The sequence below is a fragment of the Octopus sinensis genome, linkage group LG30, assembly GCF_006345805.1.
Source record: "Octopus sinensis linkage group LG30, ASM634580v1, whole genome shotgun sequence".
NCBI classification, from domain to species: Eukaryota; Metazoa; Mollusca; class Cephalopoda; order Octopoda; family Octopodidae; genus Octopus; species Octopus sinensis.
Window position 1 is genome coordinate 14,477,959 of NC_043026.1, and position 24,780 is coordinate 14,502,738.

Below are 24,780 nucleotides of genomic sequence, written 5' to 3' on the forward strand. Positions count from 1 at the left end.
GGGTATTAGCGCGCATCTACGATGAGTCTACGATTTAAAAAAAAAATTTACCATCATTTTTTCCCACTTTTAATGCATTTTGTTTCGCTATTATATAAGGGAAGTAACTCTCTAAAAATGTCTACAATGAGACAACGATTTAAAAAACAATTTACCATCATTTGTTTTCCATTTTTAATGCATTTTTTTGCTATTTTTTGGCTATAACTCTCTAAAAATGCTTATATAGTTATTTCCCTTACAAACCCGAGCAACGCCGGGCGATACTGCTAGTCTTTATATATAAAAGTGAAGTTGTGTGTCTGTCTCCTACGATTTAGATTCCTAACTACTCCCACATTTTGCGGTGCAGTGTAACCAAAAGCGGGTATCTTATAGTCGTGATTCATATCGAGCCCTTCTGGGTATTAGCGCGCATCTACAATGAGTCTACGATTTAAAAAAAAATTTACCATCATTTTTTCCCACTTTTAATGCATTTTTTTTGCTATTATATAAGGGAAGTAACTCTCTAAAAATGTATTATTAAATCTCAGAACGTAAAAAGCTACAGTAACACCCCCCTTTGTGGTTAGCCATATTGAGATGGCTATTATACTTTACATCTCTAAAAATGCTTATACAAACCCAAGCAAAGCCGGGCGATACCGCTAGTACAGAATAAAACAACAATGCCCTACCTTACTAGCAGTGTGAAGTGAGACACTATATCTCATGGTTCTTGTAGAATTTGTTGCTGTAGAATTGTACAAGGATTGGAAGTTGATGAAATGATTGTCTTTCGGAACACCATACTTTGTCTTAGCTTCAATCTGCCAACCATCACTCGAACTGATAATGAGTTGCCCTTGAGTTGTGAGTGCAAGTTCAGCCTTTTTCTTACTGGAAAACTGTCTGCAAAATGAGTTTTTGAAATCATTAAATAATTAAATGTATTAATTAATCCTACAGTAACAATGTTGAATTTGTTATCTTTTGTTTTTTCTACCAGCACACACACCGGCTGCAGGGTCACTCTGAAAAGCTGTATCTGCGACAATTTCATCTGTGGCCATGCTGGAGCACCGCCTTTTAGTTGAGAAAATCGACCCCAGGACTTATTCTTTGGAAGCCCAGTACTTATTCTATCGGTCTCTTTTACATGTTTCAGTCATTTGACTGTGGCCATGTTGGAGCACTGCCTTTAGTCAAGCAAATCGACCCCGGGACTTATTCTATCGGTCTCTTTTGCCGAACCGCTAAGTTACAGGGACGTAAACACACCAGCATCGGTCGTCAAGCGATGTTGGGAGGACAAACGCAGACACACAAACACACACACACACATATATATATATATATACATATATACGACGGGCTTCTTTCAGTTTCCGTCTACCAAATCTACTCACAAGGCTTTGGTCGGCCCGAGGCTATAGCAGAAGACACTTGCCCAAGGTGCCACACAGTGGGACTGAACCCGGAACCATGTGGTTGGTTAGCAAGTTACTTACAACACAGCCACACCTACGCCTATATACATATATACGATGGGCTTCTTTCAGTTTCCGTCTACCAAATCTACTCACAAGGCTTTGGGCGAACCCGAGGCTATAGCAGTGTCTTAAAAAGCTGTGGCATCCTTTGAAACACTATATTTGAAGAAAAAGGGGAAGGCCATGGTTGCAGTGCCTTTCAACATAGCTCTGCTGGTCACGGCACGCCACTTTTTTAGGTGGTGAGCTGGCAGAAACGTTAGCGTGCCGGACGAAATGCCTAGCGGTATTTCGTCTGTCGTTACGTTCTGAGTTCAAATTCTGCCGAGGTCGACTTTGCCTTTCATCCTTTCGGGGTCGATAAATTAAATACCAATTACGCACTGGGGTCGATGTAATCAACTTAATCCATTTGTCTGTCCTTGTTTGTCTTCTTTGTGTTTAGCCCCTTGTGGATAGTAAAGAAAGAGGTATTTCGTCTATCGTTATGTTGTGAGTTCAAATTCCGCCAAAGTCGATTTTGCCTTTAATCCTTTCGGGGTCGATATATAAAGTACCAGCTTCGCTCTGGGGTCGATGTAATCGACTTAATCCATTTGTCTGTCCTTGTTTGTCCCCTCTATGTTTAGCCCCTTGTGGGCAGTAAAGAAATATATATCAGGGCTAAGCTGGGGCTAAAGAGCAATATGAACAAAGCAACAAAATGACACAATGGCTCAATAGATTAAAAATATCAAGATTTTGAAATAACAAGGAAAGAAGAAAGAAAGAATGAAAGGAGGAAGGAAGGAAGGAAAAAAAAAACAACATTGTAATACTTACAGTCTCCCAAAATAAAATGAAGAATTTCTCAAAGCCTTCTTCTTGGTGTCAATAACAATTTTCAGGCGGTCAATATACTCTGGGCCAAAATTGTAATAGAATATCATTTGGTTGTGTGTTTCCAGGTTTTGGATTTGGTAGTCACCATTAAGTCGAAGAATTCCAAGAGGAGATTTCACGGAAATTCTCAAGAGGTTTTTGCTTTGTTTAGCGACTGCATTGAAGGTTATTAGTCCTGGTGGACAAAGAGGAAAATATATAGGATAGAAACAATAAACAAAATATATATGTAAAGATCAAAATCAAAAATCAAAAATCAAAATCAAAATCAAAAATCAAAAATCAAAATCAAAAATCAAAAATCAAAAATCAAAAATCAAAAATCAAAAATCAAAATCAAAAATCAAAAATCAAAAATCAAAAATCAAAAATCAAAAATCAAAATCAAAAATCAAAAATCAAAAATCAAAAATCAAAAATCAAAAATCAAAAATCAAAAATCAAAAATCAAAAATCAAAAATCAAAATCAAAAATCAAAAATCAAAAATCAAAAATCAAAATCAAAAATCAAAAATCAAAAATCAAAAATCAAAAATCAAAAATCAAAAATCAAAAATCAAAATCAAAATCGAAATTGATCAACATCAATGGAAATTGTAGCTGTGATACCAGTGCTGGTGGCACATAAGAGAACCATCCGATCGTGGCCGTTGCCAGCACCGCCCCGACTGGCCTCCATGCCGGTGGCACGTAAAAAGCACCATCCGATCATGGCCTTTGATAGATACAATCAATTTTTGCCAGCTGAGTAGACAGGAGCAACGTGAAGTAAAGTCTGTTGCTGAAGGACAAAATGCGTCACTGGTGATTGAACTCTTGACCTTGTGATCCTGAACTGAATAACCTAACCACTAAGCCACATGCACATAGTCATTCTCTCTCACACACACACACACATCATCATCCTCATCATCATCGTTAAACGTCCGCTTTCCATGCTGGCATGGGTTGGACGGTTCGACTGGGGTCTGGGAAGGCTCCAGTCTTGATCTGGCAGTGTTTCTACAGCTGGATGCCCTTCCTAACGCCAACCACTCCATGAGTGTAGTGGGTGCTGTTTACGTGCCACCAGCACAGGTGCCAGACGAGGCTGGAAAACGGCCACAATCGGATGGTGCTTTTTACGTGCCACGGCACGGGGGGCAGACAAGGCCAGCAATGGCCACAATCGGATGGTGCCTTTTACATGCCACTGGCACGGGGGGCAGCTGAGGCTAGCAATGGCCACGATTGGATGGTGCTTTTTACGTGCCACCGGAATGGAGGGCCAGTCGGGGCGACGCTAGCGATGGCCACGTTCGGATGGTTCTTTTTACATGCCACCGGCACAGGTGCCAGGTGAGGCTGGCAACGGCCACAATCGGATGATGCTTTTTACATGCCACCGGTACAGAGGCCAGTCGGGGCGGCGCTGGCAACGGCCACGCTCGGATGGTTCTCTTACATGCCACCGGCACTGGTATCACAGCTGCAATTTCCATTGATGTTGGTCGATTTCGAATTTTGGAAAAATTAAAAGAAAAGCTTTTTAAAAGAATAGGTGCACACACATTGAAAAGCAATGCCTGGTAATCCTGAAGTTCATGCTGAAATCAGTAAGAGCATAATGATGAAAAGATTTGAAAAAGAACCTTACCATAAAAGGAAACTAGTTTGGAATAAACTTTGTCAAGCTTCACATCAACAAGAAATCTTTTGCCAGGTTCATTGCTAATTCCTGCAGAGAAATCAAGGACAGTTTTTTGAGGATCTGTGACCTTGAGATACGAAACGTGCTTGAACCCTGTCTTCTTCCATGGCTGGTCAAGTCCACCTTGCAGTGTGTATGTGTCTGGGCCAATTTTTAGTGTCCCCATTATTGATATTGCATCAATGACAATGCTTTTGGATACTGGGAATGAAAGACAGAGCATGAAATTGGAAGACAACCACAAAAAGAAATAAAAATAAACAAAAATATATAAATATAAATATACAGGGTGTCCCAAAAAAATGTATACACTTGCTGCAACAGTCTGTCATGCCAAGCATTAGAGAGGACTTTGAACAGGAAGAGTTTTATTTCCAGCAAGATGGGGCACCTCCACACTACCATCGCGATGTTAGATCCTTTCTTGATGGGATCTTGCCAAACAGGTGGATTGGACGGAGAGGTTTTGTCGAATACCCTCCACGTTCACCAGACCTCACACCACTAGACTTCTTTTCATGGGGATACCTAAAGGACAAAGTCTACGCACAGAAACCTGCAACAGTCGTTCAATTGAGGGCAACCATTGAACATGAATGTACGAATATCCCAAGGGAATTGTTCCATGATGTGTGCCATTCCATCGCTTGGCGTTGTCAGCAGTGTCTGGAGCAGAACGGACATCAGTTTGAGAACATGCGATAACAAGACAATAGAATGATATTTGTAAATTCTTTTACATGTTGAAAATTATTTGAATTATAATAAACCCCAAATTTACAATTATTTAAGGTGTGTATACATTTTTTTGGGACACCCTATACATATGGCGTAGGAGTGGCTGTGTGGTAAGTAGCTTGCTTACGAACCACATGGTTTTGGGTTCAGTCCCACTGCGTGGCACCTTGAGCAAGTGTCCTCTACTATAGCCTCGGGCCGACCAAAGCCTTGTGAGTGGATTTGGTAGACAGAAACTGAAAGAAGCCCGTTGTATATATGTATATATATATATATATATTATATATATATTATATATGTATATATATATGTATGTGCGTGTTTGTGTGTCTGTGTTTGTCCCCCCAACATCGCTTGACAACCGATGCTGGTGTGTTTACGTCCCCGTAACTTAGTGGTTCGGCAAAAAAGAGACCGATAAATAAGTTACTTAATTACAAAGAATAAGTCCTGGGGTCGATTTGATCGACCAAAAGCAGTGCTCCAGCATGGCCACAGTCACATGACTGAAACAAGTAAAAGAGTAAAAGAGTAAAATAATACATACAAAGGTGCAGGTGTGGTTGTGTAGTAAGAGCTTGCTACCCGACCACATGTTATGGGGATGTAAACACACCAACACCAGTTGTCAAGTGGTGGTGGGGAACAAACACAGACAAAAAGACACACTCATATATGATAGGCTTCTTTCAGTTTCTATCTACTAAATCCACTTGCATAGTTTTGGCTGGCCCAAGGATATAGTAGAATATACTTGCCCATGGTTCCACACAGTGGGACTGAACCCGGAACCATGTGGCTGGGAAGTGAGCCTCTTACCACACAGGCATGTCTGCACCTCTATATACAATATGTATATATAATATATATATATACATATATATATATATATATTATATTATTATATATATTATATATATATATATATATATGTATATATATATATATATATATACATATAATATGTATGTATATAATATGTATGTGGCACATGGGTGCTTTCTATGTGCCACCTGCACAGGTGCCAGGCAAGGCATGGCCGTTGCCAGCCTCGCCTGGCACGTAAAAAGCACCCACTACACTCACGAGGTGGTTGGCGTTAGGAAGGGCATCCAGCTGTAGAAACACTGCTAAATCAGACTGGAGCCTGGTGCAGCCTCCATGGCTTACCAGACCCCGGTCGAACCGTCCAACCCATGCTAGCATGGAGAACGGACGTTAAACGATGATGATGATATTTGTGTATATATGAACAGGGGGAAAAACTAGAAGCAGCTTGTTACCTACATGACCAAGTCAATAGAGGGGGTGGATGCTCTGAGAATGTAGCTACCTGAATAAGAATAACCTGGGCAAAGTTCAGAGAGCTCCTACCTCTGTTGGTAACAAAGGGCCTGTTGGTAACAAATGGTCCATGACTGCTGAGGACATGTGTAGGCTTGCAAGAAATGAAGCTAGCATGCTTTGCTGGATATGTAACATCAGTGTGCATATACGACAAAGTGTAAACACCCTGAGTGAAAAGTTGGACATAAGGAGCATCAGATGTGATGTTCAAGAGAGATGATTGCACTGGTGTTACATATGGATGAGGACAGTTGTGTGAAAAAGTGTCACTCCCTATCAGTGGGAATCTCTGGAAGAGGTAGACCCAGGAAGACCTGGGATGAGGTGGTGAAGCATGACCTTCAAACGTTGGGCCTCTTGGAGGCAATGACAAGTGACTGAGACTTTGGAGATGTGCTGTGCTTGAGAAAACCTGGCAGGCCAAGGGAGACCATAGCCATGGCCTATGCCAGTGTCGTATAATCGACCCATTTAAGAGTACCCTTTAATCATTGGGCAATATGCTGTGCCTGAGAAGACCTGTTGAGTCAAATGAAATCATTGTCATGGCTGATGCAAGTACCACCTGACTGGCATCTGTGCCAGTGGCACGTAAAAAGCACCATTCAAAAGTGGTCATTGCCAGTGCCACCTGACTGACTCTCATTCCAGTGACATGTAAAAAGCACCCACTACATTCTCGAAGTGGTTGACATTAGGAAGGGTATCCAGCTGTAGAAACCTTGCATGATCAGACTGGAGCTTGGTGCAGCCACCTGGCTTGCCAGTCTTCACTCAAACCATCCAACCCATGCCAACATGAAAAGCAGATGTTAAACGATGATGATGTATGCACATGAATACTCTACTCTCTTTACTCTTTTACTTGTTTCATTCATTTGACTGTGGCCATGCTGGAGCACCGCCTTTAGTCAAGCAACTCGACCCCAGGACTTATTCTTTGTAAGCCCATTACTTATTCTATCAGTCTATTTTGCTGAACCGCTAAGTGACGGGAACATAAACACACCAGCATCGGTTGTCAAGCAATGCTAGGGGGACAAACACAGACACACAGCCATACACACACACACATATATATATACATATATACGACAGGCTTCTTTCAGTTTCCATCTACCAAATCCACTCATGAGGCTTTGGTCGGCCCGGGGCTATAGTAGAAGACACTTTCCCAAGGTGCCACGCAGTGGGGCTGAACCCGGAACCATGTGGCTGGTAAGCAAGCTACTTACCACACAGCCACTCCTGAATGTATAGTGAATGTATACCTATTTCTTTACTACCCACAAGAAGATAAACACAGAGGGGAAAAACAAGGACAGACAAAGGGATTAAGTCGATTGCATCGACTCCAGTGCGTAACTGGTACCTAATTTATCGACCCCGAAAGGATGAAAGGCAAAGTCGACCTCAGCGGACTTTTGAACTCAGAACGTAACGGCAGACGAAATACGGCTACGCATTTCGCCCAGCGTGCTAACGTTTCTAGAATTTTGTCAGAAAGGAAGTGTTTTCTATTGAAGTCAATACTTACATGTGAGGACCATGTTTCTGGTTTTAAATCCTTCTGATGATACATCAACCTGTACTTTTTTACCAGGGATTTGAGTTATGACAGTCTTCACACTCCATGTGTGATCTGGTCTTGTAACATCGAGTTGGGTCATCGAGAGAGATCCATTCACCCATTGTTGAGTCTTTGTCCAAACACTGGCCGTGTACAACTTATTATCATCGTTCAGTAAAATTCTGACACCAACTTTCTCATATTTCTCATTTTTAATTGGAACAACTGCAAGAATAAAATCATCAGGAATGCATTCAAAGGTATAGAAATATATATTTTACTAGCAGTATCGCCCGGCGTTGCTCGGGTTTGTAAGGGAAATAACTATATAAGCATTTTTAGAGAGTAATAGCCAAAGAATAGCAAAAAAAATGCATTAAAAATGGAAAAAAAATGATGGTAAATTTTTTTTAAATCGTTGACTCATCGTAGACATTTTTAGAGAGTTACTTCCCTTATATAATAGCGAAAAGATGCATTAAAATGGAAAAAAATGATGGTAAATTTTTTTAAAAATTGTTGACTCATCGTAGACATTTTTAGAGAGTTACTTCCCTTATATAATAGCGAAAAGATGCATTAAAATGGAAAAAAATGATGGTAAATTTTTTTAAAAATTGTTGACTCATCGTAGACATTTTTAGAGAGTTACTTCCCTTATATAATAGTGAAAGAATGTATTAAAATGGAAAAAAATGATGGTAAATTTTTTTTAAATCGTAGACTCATCGTAGACGCACGCTAATACCCAGAAGGGCTCGATATGAATCACGACTATAAGATACCCGGTTTTGGTTAAACTGCACCGCAAAATGTGGGAGTAGTTACGAATCTAAATCATAGGAGACAGACAGACACACAACTTCACTTTTATATATAAAGATTTATTTCAAATTTTGGCACAAAGCCAGTAATTTTGGTGGAAGGGATAAGTTGATTACATGAAGCCCAGTGGTCAACCCCTAAAGGATGAACTTAGAACGTATTATCCCAGCTTATCACCTTATAGTAATACACACACACACATATATATATATATACTCTTTTACTCTCTTTACTCTTTTACTTGTTTCAGTCATTTGACTGCGGCCATGCTGGAGCACCGCCTTTAGTCAAGCAAATCGACCCTGGAACTTATTCTTTGTAAGCCCAGTACTTATTCTAACGGTCTCTTTTGCCGAACCGCTAAGTGATGGGGACGTAAACAAACCAGCATCAGTTGTCAAGCGATGCTAGGGGGACAAACACAGACACACAAACATATACACACACACATGTATATATATACATATATACGACTGTCTTCTTTCAGTTTCCGTCTACCAAATCCACTCACAAGGCTTTGGTCGGCCCGGGGCTATAGCAGAAGACACTTGCCCAAGATGCCACGCAGTGGGACTGAACCTGGAGCCATGTGGTTCGTAAGCAAGCTACTAGCTACACATATATATTGAAAACATAAATATATTTCATGTATGCATAAATGTATGTGTGTGTATGTATGTGTGTGTATATATATATATATTATATATATATATATATATATATATATATATATTTCATGGAAAAATGCGAGCAAGAGAAATAATATTCTTAAGATTTCACTTTTGGATTTAGTTTGCAAGATTCTTTATTTGAGTTCGTGTGTGAAGCATATTCTGTTGTGTCTGGGGAGAGTCATTTTCATTTTGTGCCTTATAATGTAACACACTCACCGGTAAAATTTCCACTTATTCCTTATTTTTATTTTCCTAAAATTTTAGTTGTGTCTTGCAACCTTTTCAATAGTTGTTATTATTATTATTATTATCATTATTATTATTATTATTCTATGTTTGACTTTTGCTTTACATTTGTACAAGTTGGCTCCAAGTCTCACTCAGAGACCTCAAGAGACAGCAGGTTAGAAGTTCATGTTGTTGTTATGCCTAGTGTGCCATATATTTGGGGTTTTTTTGGTGTTGTACTAGTGAATGTCCAAAAAAAAAAAAAATGAAAATTATGTTTGTTTTAAACCTTGAGATTACATAGAAAGTATTTTGCATAGGATATGAGCAGTTCCCATGAGCACTATCTTTTGAATTTCTGCCATTTTGGGGTTTCCTGGTATCTGAGTTAGGTAGCAATCAGCCCCTTTTGCTATCATTCCCAGGGCACCTATGACAACAGGTATTGTTTTAGTCTTCAGGTTCCACATTTTGCTGATTTCTATTTCGAGATCTTTATATTTGCTCAGATTTTGGTAGGTCTTGACAGATACATTTATATCGATTGGGTATTATTATTATTATTATTGAGTGAGAGACCAGAGCATGCCATCAAAGTGACACTGGGGTAAAATATACGAAGCCTAGTATACCCATCATGGCTACACATCTGATAAGGGTACACTAGGCACATGCATCACAACCATATGTGCACGACATGGTGATCTCATATCAAGATAAATAGCACATGACCTTGCAGGTGGGGCCCAGTTAGAATTTTCTTCTGGTCGAGTAACCCATCCCGCTCAAAAGGTCCCTGAGTAAGGGTTGGTTAAGGATATTGAATGAAACACCCATGTTTCCAGAGGTGGATTATTCAAACCCCAAAGAATCCCTCTCAGCACATGGCTATGATGCTCCCCAACTACTTCTGCTCGTGATCAGAGATGCACATATTGTCAGCCACTAAGGGACATGGTCAACTGGTTAAGGTCAAACTACTGACAAGCAAATCTGTGGTATTGAGCAGAATATTTGCTGTAGCCCATCTTTTATACCAAGACATTATTATTATTATTATTATTATTATTATTATTATTATTATAGGTCAGTAAAAAAGGGTTGACCTAGAACTAAATAACAACAATAGAAACAGCAACAATACAATAACAACAGCAACAACAACCACAATATCAACCATAACAAGAAGAAGAGCAGCAACAGTTTTTGCTTTCTCACCATTATTAACTGACCTTTCATGTTGACATCTCGCCATGGTGACACAACATCGACTGTCAGGTATTCTTCCTTGGTGGTGGCCATAATAAAGACTGTCCTCTGCTGCTTGGATTCCGGTGTGTCCACAGTCAATATATTGCTGTTATCCTGTTTCAGAAGGGGCCAAGGATCCAGTGGTGTAATGGACGGGAGAAGAGAAAAAAGACTAATGCTGGGGGGGAAACTTTGGAGGTTAATAGTAATGATAATGAGTGGTGGTGGCGGTGGTGGTGGTGATGGTGATGGTGGTATATATCATCGTGGTATATCACAATGATATAAGTGACACTGGTTGTATCAGTGGGTGGTGCAGAGATACTGATCATTCTGGTGATATAGTAGTGATGATGACGATGATGATGATGATGATGATGATGATAATGATGACAATTTCAACAGAGTGGTTTTCTGTGTGTATGCATGCATGTACATATATATGTGTATTATGTATGTATGTATGTATGTGTGTGTATATATATATATATATATATATATATATATATATATATATATATATCTATATATAAAACTGTAGTTGTGTGAGTGTCTGTCTCCTACGATTTAGATTCCTAACTACTCCTACCTTTTGCGGTGCAGTTTAACCAAAAGCGGTATCTTATAGTCGTGATTCATATCGAGCCCTTCTGGGTATTAGCGCACGTCTACGATGAGTCTACGATTTTAAAAAAATTTACCATCATTTTTTCTCATTTTTAATGCATTTTTTTGCTATTATATAAGGGAAGTAACTCTCTAAAAATGTATTATTAAATCTCAGAACGTAAAAAGCTACAGTAATACCCCCCCCCCCTTTGTGGTTAGCTGTATTGAGATGGCTATTATACTTTACATCTCTAAAAATGCTTATATAGTTATTTCCCTTACAAACCCGAGCAACGCCGGGCGATACTGCTAGTATATATATATATATATAATATATATATATGTATATGCATTTATGTTTTATTTCATTTTATTTTTATTTTATCTAGTTTCAGCTCACAAGCTGTCACCATGCTGGGGCATCGCCATTCAATCATATTGTGGCAGCAGTGTGTATATATGTATGCATATATGTACGTATGTACGTATGTATGTATGTATGTATGTATGTATGTATGTATGTATGTATGTATATATATATATATATATATATGTGTGTGTGTGTGTGTGTATATATGTATGCATATATGTATGTATGTATGCATGAATGTATGCATGTATGCATGCATGTATGTGTGTGTGTATGTACATATGTATGTGTGTATGTATGTGTGCACTTATAACAGCCAAAGAAGTGATGTTGTTGGCACAGAAACTTAGTCTTGTAATGTGAGTCTCTATAACTGTCTCATTCAGTAAATATAGTTCTCTATTTCCAACAATATTGAGGTTTATATCTTTTTTCAACACAAGGCAAGATATGGTGCTTTACACCTTTTTACGTTAAGAGAGAATTTTTTCTACCAACAGTAATTGCAGGGAATTTGCCTGGGATCTTTTCGGTTTGAACGGCAGTTTTTTCTAACGGTGTCATATGAAATTGTTAACCATGGAAAGCAGACGTTAAACGATGATGATGATGATGATGATGATGATGATGATACATATACATACACACACAAAGGACGTGTGAGTGTGTAAGTGTGTGAATGAATGAAGGAATAAAATAACTTACAAATGGTATTATTGTAATTAGAACACCTTCTGGCATATCTTCCTTGATTAGATGAAGGTCATAGACCAGTGGACCGGTAAGAGGAATAAAGGGACCTCGCCTCAACAGGAATACACTGGGTATGTTTACCTCCTGGCACAGCCTTAGACCCGTCATAGCCAATACTTGCTCACTGCTACAGATCTTATTCTTCTTCTTAGAATTAATATTATTGTCATCAATCTCCATATCAGCTGTAAGCAATTTGGTTCTAGCCCCATGAATTAGGTACATGTCAGATCTACAGAAAAGGAGTAGAAACGAAAACAATAAGCATGTCAAAAAAAGGAAACATTTCTGAATTGAATAATCAGTTTCTTTATCTTGTGAGTTACATGACAACCTCAATAATGCTAGTAGCAGGAAGGAGTTCATGAAAAAAAAGGATCCAGCACAAACTAGGTTCAGTCCCACTGTGTGGCACCTTGGGCAAGTGTCTTCTACTATAGCCTTGGGCCGACCAAAGCCTTGTGAGTGGATTTGGTAGACGGAAACTGAAAGAAGCTCGTCATATATATGTTATCTATATATATATATATATATATATATATATTATATATATATAATTCTATATATATATCTATATATCTATATATATACTATATATATATATCTATATATATTATTATATATATATAATATATAATAAAATAAATAAAATATTAGGGAATAAATCCAAACTTACAGGGAAAAATCAGATTAGGATTGAATCCAATTTTAAGTAAAATATTATATTATATTAAATTAGAGATAAAACCACTATTAAGCAAATCATACAATGAAAAACTTAAGCCAATACATAAGATTAATTAATTATATTATTTTAAATATATATCAAAATTATTAAAAGTTTAATAAAAGATAATGAGTAAAACACTACGATCATTTCAGCGTGTGTTTGTTTGTCACCCTGGCATTGCTTGACAACCGATGCTGGTGTGTTTACGTCCCCGTTACTTAGCGGTTCGGCAAAAGAGACCGATAGAATAAGTACTGGGCTTACAAAAAGAATAAGTCCCGGAATCGAGTTGCTCGATTAAAGGCGGTGCTCCAGCATGGCCGCAGTCAAATGACTGAAACAAGTAAAGAGTAAAGAGTAAAGAGTAAGAGTAAACTGTAAAGTGGTTGGTATTAGGAAGGGTCTCGAACCATAGAAACCCTGTCAAAACAGATATGGAAATTAATGCAGTTGTAAGAGTTAGCACTTCCTTCTCTAAGCCTAGATTCGAAATCGAATCCAAGAATCATCGGTCGTCAAAAACCAATGCATGTATAGGCGCGAAATTGAAGGATCTCTTTGTTCTGTCAAAAAGTGATTGATCATCTCCCTTTGACCTACGACCTCAGCCATGTCAGGCGAAGTTCAACTGGACATGCGCTGACCTACTTATGTAGTAACTCTGTTACTACATATTTTACACACACACACACACACACACACACACATACACACACAGAGGGTGTCTCAAAAGTCACTGATGGATTTCCATTTTTAATAACTTGCTTAACTTTACAAAGAAACACCTGAAATTTTGATACAATAAAAGGGATATAATGGAAATTATATCACAGAAAAACACTTCAGATTATGTAGTCCCAGAATGTATTATGTCTGAATGAATGAAAGACAGGATGGTTGGTCACTGTTGGAACACCTTTGATTAGATGGTCTGCTGGTTCAAGACTTACTAGGGTCTAAATAAGAAGGAAAGGCATGCTAGATGATGTAGTACTACATAAACTATGTCTGAATAAATGAAAGAAGAGGAAGGAGGAGGAGGAGGAGATGAAAGGGGGAAGATGAAGAGGAGGGGAGGAAGAAGAGGGAAGGGTGAATAGGAGGGTGAAGCGGAGGAGGAGGAGGAAGAGGGGGTGAAGCGGAGGAGGGGGAAGAGGGGGTGAAGCGGATGAGGGGGAAGAGGGGAGGGTGAAGCGGGGGAGGAGGAAGCGGAGGAGGAGGAAGAGGGGAGGAAGATGAGAAGGAAGAGGGGAAGGAAGAGGAGAAGCAGGAGGAGAAGCAGAAGGGGGAGGAGGGGGAGGAGGAGGGGGAGGAGGGAGGAGGAGGATGAAGAGGGGGAGGGTGAAGCGGAGGAGGAGGAAGAGGGGAGGAAGATGAGAAGGAAGGGAAGAAGGAAGAGGAGAAGCAGGAGGAGGAGGAGGAGAAGAAGGAGGAAAAGAAGGGATGGTCATGTTTAAGATGCTTTTTATCAAGTGTCTACTCAATCAGACTTGACCTAGGGCTAAAAATCAACAACATTTACCTGAAGTTGAAGATTTCCATCTTCTTCTTGGTTAGGTCAATAGTCAGTTCTTCATTGCTCATCGCTACTCTGGCCCCAACACTTGAGTGTGCCGTGCCAGTGATTTGAACCCCTGCTCTGAATTTAAAGGCCTTGACAAACATTTGTCCTGTCGTACGTAGGGAGACACTAATGGAATAGAAAAATAGAGAGTTTAAGTAAGTGAGTGAGTGAGAGAAAGAGAGAGAGAGAGTGAGTGAGTGAGAGAAAGAGAGAGAGAGAGTGAGTGAGTGAGAGAAGAGAGAGAGAGAAGAGAGAGAGTGAGTGAGTGAGAGAAAGAGAGAGAGAGTGAGTGAGTGAGAAAAATAGAGAGTTTAAGTAAGTGAGTGAGTGAGAGAAAGAGAGAGAGAGTGAGAGTGAGTGAGAGAAAGAGAGAGAGAGTGAGTGAGTGAGAAAAAGAGAGAGAGAGAGTGAGTGAGTGAGAGAAAGAGAGAGAGAGAGAGAGTGAGTGAGAGAAAGAGAAAGAGAGAGTGAGTGAGAAAAAGAGAGAGAGAGAGTGAGTGAGTGAGAAAAAGAGAGAGAGAGAGTGAGTTAGTGAGAGAAAGAGAGAGAGAGAGAGAGGTGAGTGAGAGAAAGAGAGAGAGAGAGTGAGTGAGTGAGAAAAAGAGAGAGAGAGTGAGTTAGTGAGAGAAAGAGAGAGAGAGAGAGGTGAGTGAGAGAAAGAGAGAGAGAGCGTGAGTGAGTGAGAAAAAGAGAGAGAGAGTGAGTGAGTGAGAGAAAGAGAGAGAGAGAGAGAGTGAGTGAGAGAAAGAGAGAGAGAGAGTGAGTGAGTGAGAGAAAGAGAGAGAGAGTGAGTGAGTGAGAGAAGAGAGAGAGAGAGAGTGAGTGAGTGAGAGAAAGAGAGAGAGTGAGTGAGTGAGTGAGAGAAAGAGAGAGAGAGAGTGAGTGAGTGAGAGAAAGAGAGAGAGAGTGAGTGAGTGAGAGAAAGAGAGAGAGAGTGAGTGAGTGAGAGAAAGAGAGAGAGTGAGTGAGTGAGAGAAAGAGAGAGTGAGTGAGTGAGAGAAAGAGAGAGAGAGAGTGAGTTAGTGAGAGAAAGAGAGAGAGAGTGAGTGAGTGAGTGAGAGAAAGAGAGAGAGAGAGTGAGTGAGTGAGAGAAAGAGAGAGAGAGTGAGTGAGTGAGAGAAAGAGAGAGAGAGTGAGTGAGAGAAAGATGTAAAGCTTATTAACTCTTCAGTGATAGTGTGGTTTATTTGAGTATTTTTTGACTCTTATTTCTAGCAATGCTGGTACTATCTTTTCTCTTGATTACAAATTTATAAATTTACCTTTTTGGTTTTTAAGTTTTCTAGCCACTTATGTTATTAATCATTGTTATTTATGTATGTACATGTACATATAGTGGAGGCGCAATGGCCCAGTGGTTAGGGCAGCGGACTCGCGGTCATAGGATCGCGGTTTCGATTCCCAGACCGGGCGTTGTCAGTGTTTATTGAGCGAAAACACCTAAAAGCTCCACGAGGATCCGGCAGGGGATGGTGGTGATCCCTGCTGTACTCTTTCACCACATCTTTCTCTCACTCTTACTTCCTGTTTCTGTTGTACCTGTATTTCAAAGGGGCCGGCCTTGTCACTCTCTGTGTCACGCTGAATATCCCCAAGAACTACGTTAAGGGTACACGTGTCTGTGGAGTGCTCAGCAACTTAGACGTTAATTTCACGAGCAGGCTGTTCCGTTGATTCGGATCAACCGGAACCCTCATCGTCGTAACCGACTGAGTGTTTCCATCCGAGGCTCCGGCAGGGGATGGTGGTGATCCCTGCTGTACTCTTTCACCACAACTTTCTCTCACTCTTACTTCCTGTTTCTGTTGTACCTGTATTTCAAAGGGGCCGGCCTTGTCACTCTCTGTGTCACGCTGAATATCCCCGAGAACTACGTTAAGGGTACACGTGTCTGCGGAGTGCTCAGCCACTTACACGTTAATTAATTTCACGAGCAGGCTGTTCCGTTGATTTGGATCAACCGGAACCTCATCGTCGTAACCGACGGAGTGCTTCCAATCCAACATGTACATATTATATATATAATATATATTATATATATATATATATATATTATATATATTATATATCATCATCATCATCATCATCATCATTTAGCGTCCGTTTTCCATGCTAGCATGGGTTGGACGGTTCAACTGGGGTCTGGGAGCCCGAAGGCTGCACCAGGCCAGTCAGATCTGGCAGTGTTTCTACAGCTGGATGCCCTTCCTAACGCCAACCACTCCGACGAGTGTAGTGGGTGATTTTATGTGCACCGACACAGGTGCCAGACGAGGCTGGCGAACGGCCACGCTCGGATGGTGTTTTTGTGCCACCGACACAGGTGCCAGACGAGGCTGGCAGACGGCCACCCTCGGATGGTGTTTTTATGTGCCACAGAACGGTGCCAGATGAGGCTGGCGGACGGCCACGATCGGATGGTGTTTGTTACGTCCCCAAAGCACGGAGGCCAGTCTATGCGGTACTGGCTACGGCCACGTTCGGATGATTTTCTTGTGTGCCACCGGCACTGGTACCACAAAGATACAAATCCATTTATGTTCATCTATTTTGATTTGTTTTGATTTGATTTGATTTGATTTGATTTTCACTTGCCTCAACAGGTCTTCACAAGTGTCACAAGAAGGAAGGTATGCATAGGTGGACTGTCTACGTCGCCGGGTCTTCGGATGGTGTCTTTATGTGCCACCGACACAGGTGCCAGATGTGGCTGGCGAACGGCCACGATCGGATGGTTTTCATGTGTGCCACCGGTACTGGAACCACAAAAAGATACAATTCCATTGATGTTCATCATTTTGATTTGGTTTGATTTCACTTGCCTCAACAGGTCTTCACAAGTGTCACGCGTGTCACAACACTTGCCTCAACAGGTCTCCACAAGTGTCACACACTTGCCTCTGCCTCAACAGGTCTTCACAAAGTGTCCACACTTGCCTCTGCCTCAACAGGTCTTCACAAGTGTCATAAGAGGGAAGGTAAGCACAGGTGGACTGACTACGTCGCCGGGTCTTTGGATGGTGGTGGTGTTTTTTATGTGCCACCGACACAGGTGCCAGGTGAGGCTGGCGAACGGCCACGATCAGATGGTGTTTGTGTGTGCCACAGCACGGAGGCCAGTCGACGGCCACGTTCGGATGGTTTTCTTGTGTGCCACCGGTACTGGAACCACAAAGATACAAATTCCATTGATATTCATCTATTTTGATTGGTTTATATATATATATAGGCATAGAGGTGGCTATGAGGTAAAAAGCTTACTTATCAACCTCAGGTTGTTGGGTTCAGTCCCACTCCATGGCACCTTGGGCAAGTGCTTTCTACTATACACTCAGGCTGACTAAGCCCTGTGAGTGGATTTGGTTGACAGAAACTGAAAGAAGCCTTCTGTGTGTGTGTGTGAGTGTTTGTCCCCTAGAACACTTGACAACCGGTGTTGGGTTGTTTATGTCTCCATAACCTAGCAGTTCAGCATGATAAGTTGTATAATAAGTACCAGGCTTAAAAAATAGTACAGGGGTCAATTCATTTGATTAAACAACCTTCAAGGCAGTTCCCTAGCATGGCAGCGTCAAATGAATGAAACCAGTAAAAGTTTAAGAAAAAGGCATGTATAATAAAAAAAAAAAGACGCCACCTTGGTTTTAACGCTGCTTGAAAATGAAGGAAGCTGCAAGAATTTCGATCCATGCAATCCAAAGCTTCCAGTTGAAGTAATTTTGAGATGTAAAGGAAGACCACTGCATGTTGGCAAAACTGTTTCTGTGTCGAGTAAAGAAAAGCTTCGCGTGACTACGTCGCCGGGTCTTTGGATGGTGGTGGTGTTTTTATGTGCCACCGACACAGGTGCCAGGTGAGGCTGGCGAACGGCCACGATCAGATGGTGTTTGTTGTGCCCACAGCACGGAGGCCAGTCGACGGCCACGTTCGGATGGTTTTCTTGTGTGCCACCGGTACTGGAACCACAAAGATACAAATTCCATTGATATTCATCTATTTTGATTTGGTTTATATATATATATAGGCATAGAGGTGGCTATGAGGTAAAAAGCTTACTTATCAACCTCATGGTTGTGGGTTCAGTCCCACTCCATGGCACCTTGGGCAAGTGCTTTCTACTATACACTCAGGCTGACTAAAGCCCTGTGAGTGGATTTGGTTGACAGAAACTGAAAGAAGCCTTCTGTGTGTGTGTGAGTGTTTGTCCCCTAGAACCACTTGACAACCGGTGTTGGTGTGTTTATGTCTCCATAACCTAGCAGTTCAGCATGATAAGTTGATATAATAAGTACCAGGCTTAAAAAATAGTACAGGGGTCAATTCATTTGATTAAACAACCTTCAAGGCAGTTCCCTAGCATGGCAGCAGTCAAATGAATGAAACCAGTAAAAGTTTAAGAAAAAGGCATGTATAATAAAAAAAAAAAGACGCCACCTTGGTTTTAACGCTGCTGAAAATGAAGGAAGCTGCAAGAATTTCGATCCATGCAATCCAAGCTTCCAGTTGAAGTAATTTTGAGATGTAAAGGAAGACCGCTGCATGTTGGCAAAACTGTTTCTGTGTCGAGTAAAGAAAAGCTTCGCGTGACCTTGAAATGCTCAGGTGTGAGGAGATATTCGAGTAATTTTGAAGCTTTGTCGAAAGAGAAGTCATCTGAGTAGTGAATTTCGTTACCGAAAACGCGAATGTAGAATGATACCAAGAATTTTTCTCTGTCAGTCTATGGAGAAAAGTGAAAGTAAACAGTAATAGAAGAAAACAACTTATGTATGTGTATCTATAAAAAAAAATACTTTATAATAGGGTTCAGCAAAGATTTGCTTTACCACATACCGAAGTTTAGAAATAGCAGCCAAAGAACCTTAGCTATTTCCTCTCGGTTACCTCCATGTTGGTCCTTGGCATGTCGGTAGAGTATGGAGGACTGTTTTCTGTCATCATATTGTCTCAAATGATCATTTAGTCTTTCCGCAATGCTTCTAGATGTCTCCCCTATTTGTCATGTTCATGTCCTTACAAGCACCTTCTATGCATCTTATTCTGCAAACTACATTTCTAGTTTTGCAGTTAATGGTCAGTTTGATAGAATTCAATAAATCCATAGGACGGCATTAATTTCCTGTATCTGTTTTGACAGGATTTCTATGGCTCGAGACCCTTCCTAATACCAACCACTTTACAGTTTACTCTTACTCTTTACTCTTTACTTGTTTCAGTCATTTGACTGCGGCCATGCTGGAGCACCGCCTTTAGTCAAGCAAATCGACCCCCGGGACTTATTCTTTGTAAGCCCAGTACTTATTCTATCGGTCTCTTTTGCCGAACCGCTAAGTGACGGGGACGTAAACACACTAGCATACAAACATATGCATACACATACATACATATATATACATATATACGACAGGCTTCTTTCAGTTTCCGTCTACCAAATCCACTCACAAGGCATTGGTCGGCCCGAGGCTGTAGCAGAAGACACTTGCCCAAGATTCCACGCAGTGGGACTGAACCCAGAACCATGTGGTTGGTAGGCAAGCTACTTACCACACAGCCACTCCTGCGTATGTGTATCTATAAAAAAAAAACACTTTATTATAGGGTTCAGCAAAGATTTGCTTTACCACATACCGAAGTTTAGAAATAGCAGCCAAAGAACCTTAGCTATTTCCTCTACTTTAAAAAGAGACTCCCGGAAAAAACAAATTACTCGTAAACAATCCACGCAGGCAGAGAGGAAAAATAACGAAAATCAATCGATATTAGATTACCCATTGATTTCCGTTATTTTTCCTCTCTGCCATCGTGGATTGTTTTTGAGTAATTTGTTTTTTCCGGGAGTCTCTTTTTAAAGTAGAGGAAATAGCTAAGGTTCTTTGGCTGCTATTTCTAAACTTCGGTATGTGGTAAAGCAAATCTTTGCTGAACCCTATTATAAAGTATTATTTTAATTTACTGTAAAATGGTCCTTTTTCATGCCGAATTCTACTTGGTGAAATTATTGATTACTAGTTAATTAATTAATTTTATCCTTCGTTATTATAAAAAAAAAAAATATATATATTTTTATGTATTAGAAAAAAAGAAAATGGTGAAATTGACAGCGCAGGAGTGGCTGTGTGGTAAGTAGCTTGTTTACCAACCACATGGTTCCGGGTTCAGTCCCACTGTGTGGCACCTTGGGCAAGTGTCTTCTACTATAGCCTCGGGCCGACCAAAGCCTTGTGAGTGGATTTGGTAGACGGAAACTGAAAGAAGCCTGTCGTATATATGTATATATATATATGTATGTGTGTGTGTGTTTGTGTGTCTGTGTTTGTGTCCCTCCCCTAGCATTGCTTGACAAGCCGATGCTGGTGTGTTTACGTCCCCGTCACTTAGCGGTTCGGCAAAAGAGACCGATAGAATAAGTACTGGGCTTAGAAAGAATAAGGTCCCGGGGTCGATTTGCTCGACTAACGGCGGTGCTCCAGCATGGCCGCAGTCAAAATGACTGAAACAAGTAAAAGAGTAAAGAGACATTTAATTTATTAAAACATAATACAATTCTGAACAATATCAAACTCAATTTCACCTAAAATTGTTTCCATGCCCAATTACTTCAATTTCAGAAATTAAATTGATTAAATTAAATTTCCATATCAAACATCATTAATTGGATAATTCTTCAGGAGAAAAATTTGATTGAAATGAGCTACATTCTGATGTGTGGTTTGATCCTCGATAGACTCACATATGTGAGGGTTCAGCAACCAATGTATTTTAAAAAAAAATTTTTTAAACTATTACTTATACATATGTGAATGCAAATTTGTTAATGCATTTATGGACATGCATACTCTTTTACTCTTTTATTTGTTTCAGTCATTTGACTGCGGCCATGCTGGAGCACCGCCTTTAGTCGAGCAAATCGACCCCGGGACTTATTCTTTTGTAATCCTAGTACTTATTCTATCGGTCTCTTTTGCCGAACCGCGAGGTGACGGGGACGTAAACACGCCAGCATCGGTTGTCAAGCAATGCTAGGGGGACAAACACAGACACACAAACATATACACACACACTTATATATATATGTACATATATACGACAGGCTTCTTTCAGTTTCCGTCTACGAAATCCACTCACAAGGCATTGGTCGGCCCGGGGCTATAGCAGAAGACACTTGCCCAAGATGCCACACAGTGGGACTGAACCCGGAACCATGTGGTTGGTTAGCAAGCTACTTACCACTCAGCCACTCCTGCGCCTGTGCATGTGTAATGTGATGAATAAAAAAATTAACAAAATTAGCTGTAATGATATTTCGATATGATTACTTTAAACTAGAAGCTAAAAACCCATTATTCCTAATTTACATTATTACTTACAATCAATTTCGTTTTGGGATTTGGTTTGCAAGATTCTTTATATGAGTTCGTTATAGAAAGTACAGGATGCATTTTATCATGGCACGAGCACTAATGAAGTGGCCTTGTCTCCAGAAGCCTGGTAAGTACTCTCTAAACCACATTGTCTCCATTCATTTGTGAACAATATGGTCGGTTTTTTTGGGGGGGGTCATTTTGTTTTCCATTGAGGTTTTCATTGTTAAATTTAATCTCCCATTCATTTTAACCCCATTACCTGATCTTTAGGTGCATTCAGCAGATTTCATTTGTTGCAAGCACACAGACCAAATCATCAGCTTGAGAATAAATTCATCCCCCAATCTTTGTTCTCAGCTTCAGAGGCCCTGAAAAATAATTGGTTGTGGACCCCTATCTGATTTAGAAGTAAAAATTTTAAAAAATGGAATAAATGAAAGAAACAAGAAAAAGATGATTTCTTACAGGTTTACTTTTCATGTTCTTCTTGCCTTCAGAAAGTTTGATTGTTTTGGTGCTTGATGTCAAGGGGTCACTAAAAAATCCCATAGGACCAAAGAAATTCTCTAATATTTGGTCCACTGCTTGTGCACGTCCGCCAACCTCAAGGAAGTTAACAGCTCGACCAAAGAGGTGCATAGTGAGGTTCAGATTGGTTGACCGAGGAATAAAGGACTTGGAGGAAAAGATTACATTACTGTCCAACTTGGCTCCAACGTCAAGGGTTGTAGAGTAGAGAGATTTCTCATAGTAGTGTGAGAATTTTCTGCCATCGAGGTCAAATTCTTTCTTCAGCATGACGTCTTCAAGAATTGTACGGATTTCTTGTAAGTAAGGACCAGCTGTTTCAGCCAAGTTGTTCAGATGAGACCAAATATAGGATCCTACTTGGTTTGATTTCTCTTTCAGTAGTATATTGTGTACTGCCAGTAGAAATTTGTGAGATGGACACCTCATCATGATGATGTAGGCTTGAATACGAAGCTCAGAATCTTCAGTGTCATCAAAGAATACCTCATTCAGACCAGGAATCTAGGCAACAGAAAAAAATATAAAAATAAAAAATTTTTTAAAAAATGAAAAGCAAATATGAAATAACCAAAGAAATAACCAATGAAATAACCAAAGAAATAACCAATGAAATAACCAATGAAATAACCAAAGAAATAACCAAAGAATACTTCATTCAGACCAGGAATCTAGGCAACAGAAAAAATATAAAAATAAAAATTGAGCCTCCACATCGATGATACTAAGAGAAATAGTAACAATAACAACATCATCATCATCATTGTTCGACCGTGGTCGAGACAATGGAATTTACCATGCTCTGCCAGACTTCACGGTCCATCATGGCATTACAGAGGTCCTGTTGCTGGATGCCTGTATCCCTGGAGATTACATCAGGGTAGGAGAGTGTGCGCCCTGTATCGCGAGCAGATGGCTTTCAGAGGAGAAGAGTAGAAATTGCCTCGTTTTCAGCTCTACAACAACGTCCAGCACACTGGACTCTCCTACCTTTCACAAGAGATGACACAGGTGGTAGTTTCCCATATATTTGCATTTTGGTTGGATGGCGCTTCCACAATAGCAACAACAAACCCATAACAGCTACAATAACAACAGACTTAATGTGTCATTTGGTTTAACCTTTTAGCATTTAAACTGGCCAGGAGTGGCTGTGTGGTAAGTAGCTTGCTAACCAACCACATGGTCCGGGTTCAGTCCCACTGCGTGGCATCTTGGGCAAGTGTCTTCTGCTATAGCCTCGGGCCGACCAATGCCTTGTGAGTGGATTTGGTAGACGGAAACTGAAAGAAGCCTGTCGTATATATGTATATATATATATATATATATATATATATATATATATATATATATATATGTATGTGTGTGTGTTTGTGTGTCTGTGTTTGTCCCCCTAGCATTGCTTGACAACCGATACTGGTGTGTTTACGTCCCCGTCACTTAGCGGTTCGGCCAAAGAGACCGATAGAATAAGTACTGGGCTTACAAAGAATAAGTCCCGGGGTCGATTCGCTCGACTAATAGGCGGTGCTCCAGCATGGCCGCAGTCAAATTACTGAAACAAGTAAAAGAGTAAAAGAGTAATGGTTGTAATAACAACAACTACAAGAATAAACTTACTGTTGTCCCACAGCGTGTACGACGCATTGATTCTATGGCTGCCACTCGAATTTCAGATGGGTTGTCTCTCCTTGTGAAGCATCTTGCAACATGAGCCAAAATCTTTTGGAAGTACCCGAGGTTTCCAATTGCCCTCAATGCCATAAGCACATCTGTTGTCTTCTCTCCGGGGTGATAAGTGCAGGCAGTATCAGCACCATCACCATCACCAACAATCAAAGCTCCCTGTTGCTGTAGAAAGGTACCGACCGTGGGGTCTTGCTGGCAAGCGTCACCTATAGTGCGGCAGTAATTCCATATCAAAGAGGACAATGCCAGGGCCATGTTCTGTGGAACATCTTTCATGTGGAGTAGAGGCTGTTGTGTGGAAGGAGAAAATTGAGAGAGAATAAGTGAGAGAAACATTGAAAATATTCTTTGAAAACATGGATGATTTTCATTTTTCTAAAATGAAGATTTTTTTTTATATGGAGTAACTTTACATGAAGGAGTGAAATGTAGTTTCCTATAATTCAGACCACCTCATGGTCCCAGCAGGCAAAATAGAAACAGATGTGGCTT

At 40.3% G+C, this 24,780-nt stretch overlaps 1 protein-coding gene across 1 annotated transcript in view; it reads right to left on the bottom strand.

Annotated features, from left to right (window-relative positions):
- Positions 1 to 24,780, bottom strand: part of LOC115226508 — an 84,344-nt gene that overhangs the window by 43,483 nt on the left and 16,081 nt on the right. Inside the window, exons 9-19 of the mRNA XM_036515172.1 lie at positions 24,220 to 24,576; positions 22,537 to 23,103; positions 19,154 to 19,427; positions 18,345 to 18,489; positions 14,666 to 14,833; positions 12,366 to 12,645; positions 10,663 to 10,795; positions 7,671 to 7,928; positions 3,995 to 4,249; positions 2,298 to 2,532; positions 681 to 894 (exon numbers count right to left, since the gene is read on the bottom strand). Of these exons, the coding sequence (XP_036371065.1) occupies positions 681 to 894; positions 2,298 to 2,532; positions 3,995 to 4,249; positions 7,671 to 7,928; positions 10,663 to 10,795; positions 12,366 to 12,645; positions 14,666 to 14,833; positions 18,345 to 18,489; positions 19,154 to 19,427; positions 22,537 to 23,103; positions 24,220 to 24,576 (2,886 nt within the window). The remainder of the gene's footprint in view (positions 1 to 680; positions 895 to 2,297; positions 2,533 to 3,994; positions 4,250 to 7,670; positions 7,929 to 10,662; positions 10,796 to 12,365; positions 12,646 to 14,665; positions 14,834 to 18,344; positions 18,490 to 19,153; positions 19,428 to 22,536; positions 23,104 to 24,219; positions 24,577 to 24,780) is intronic.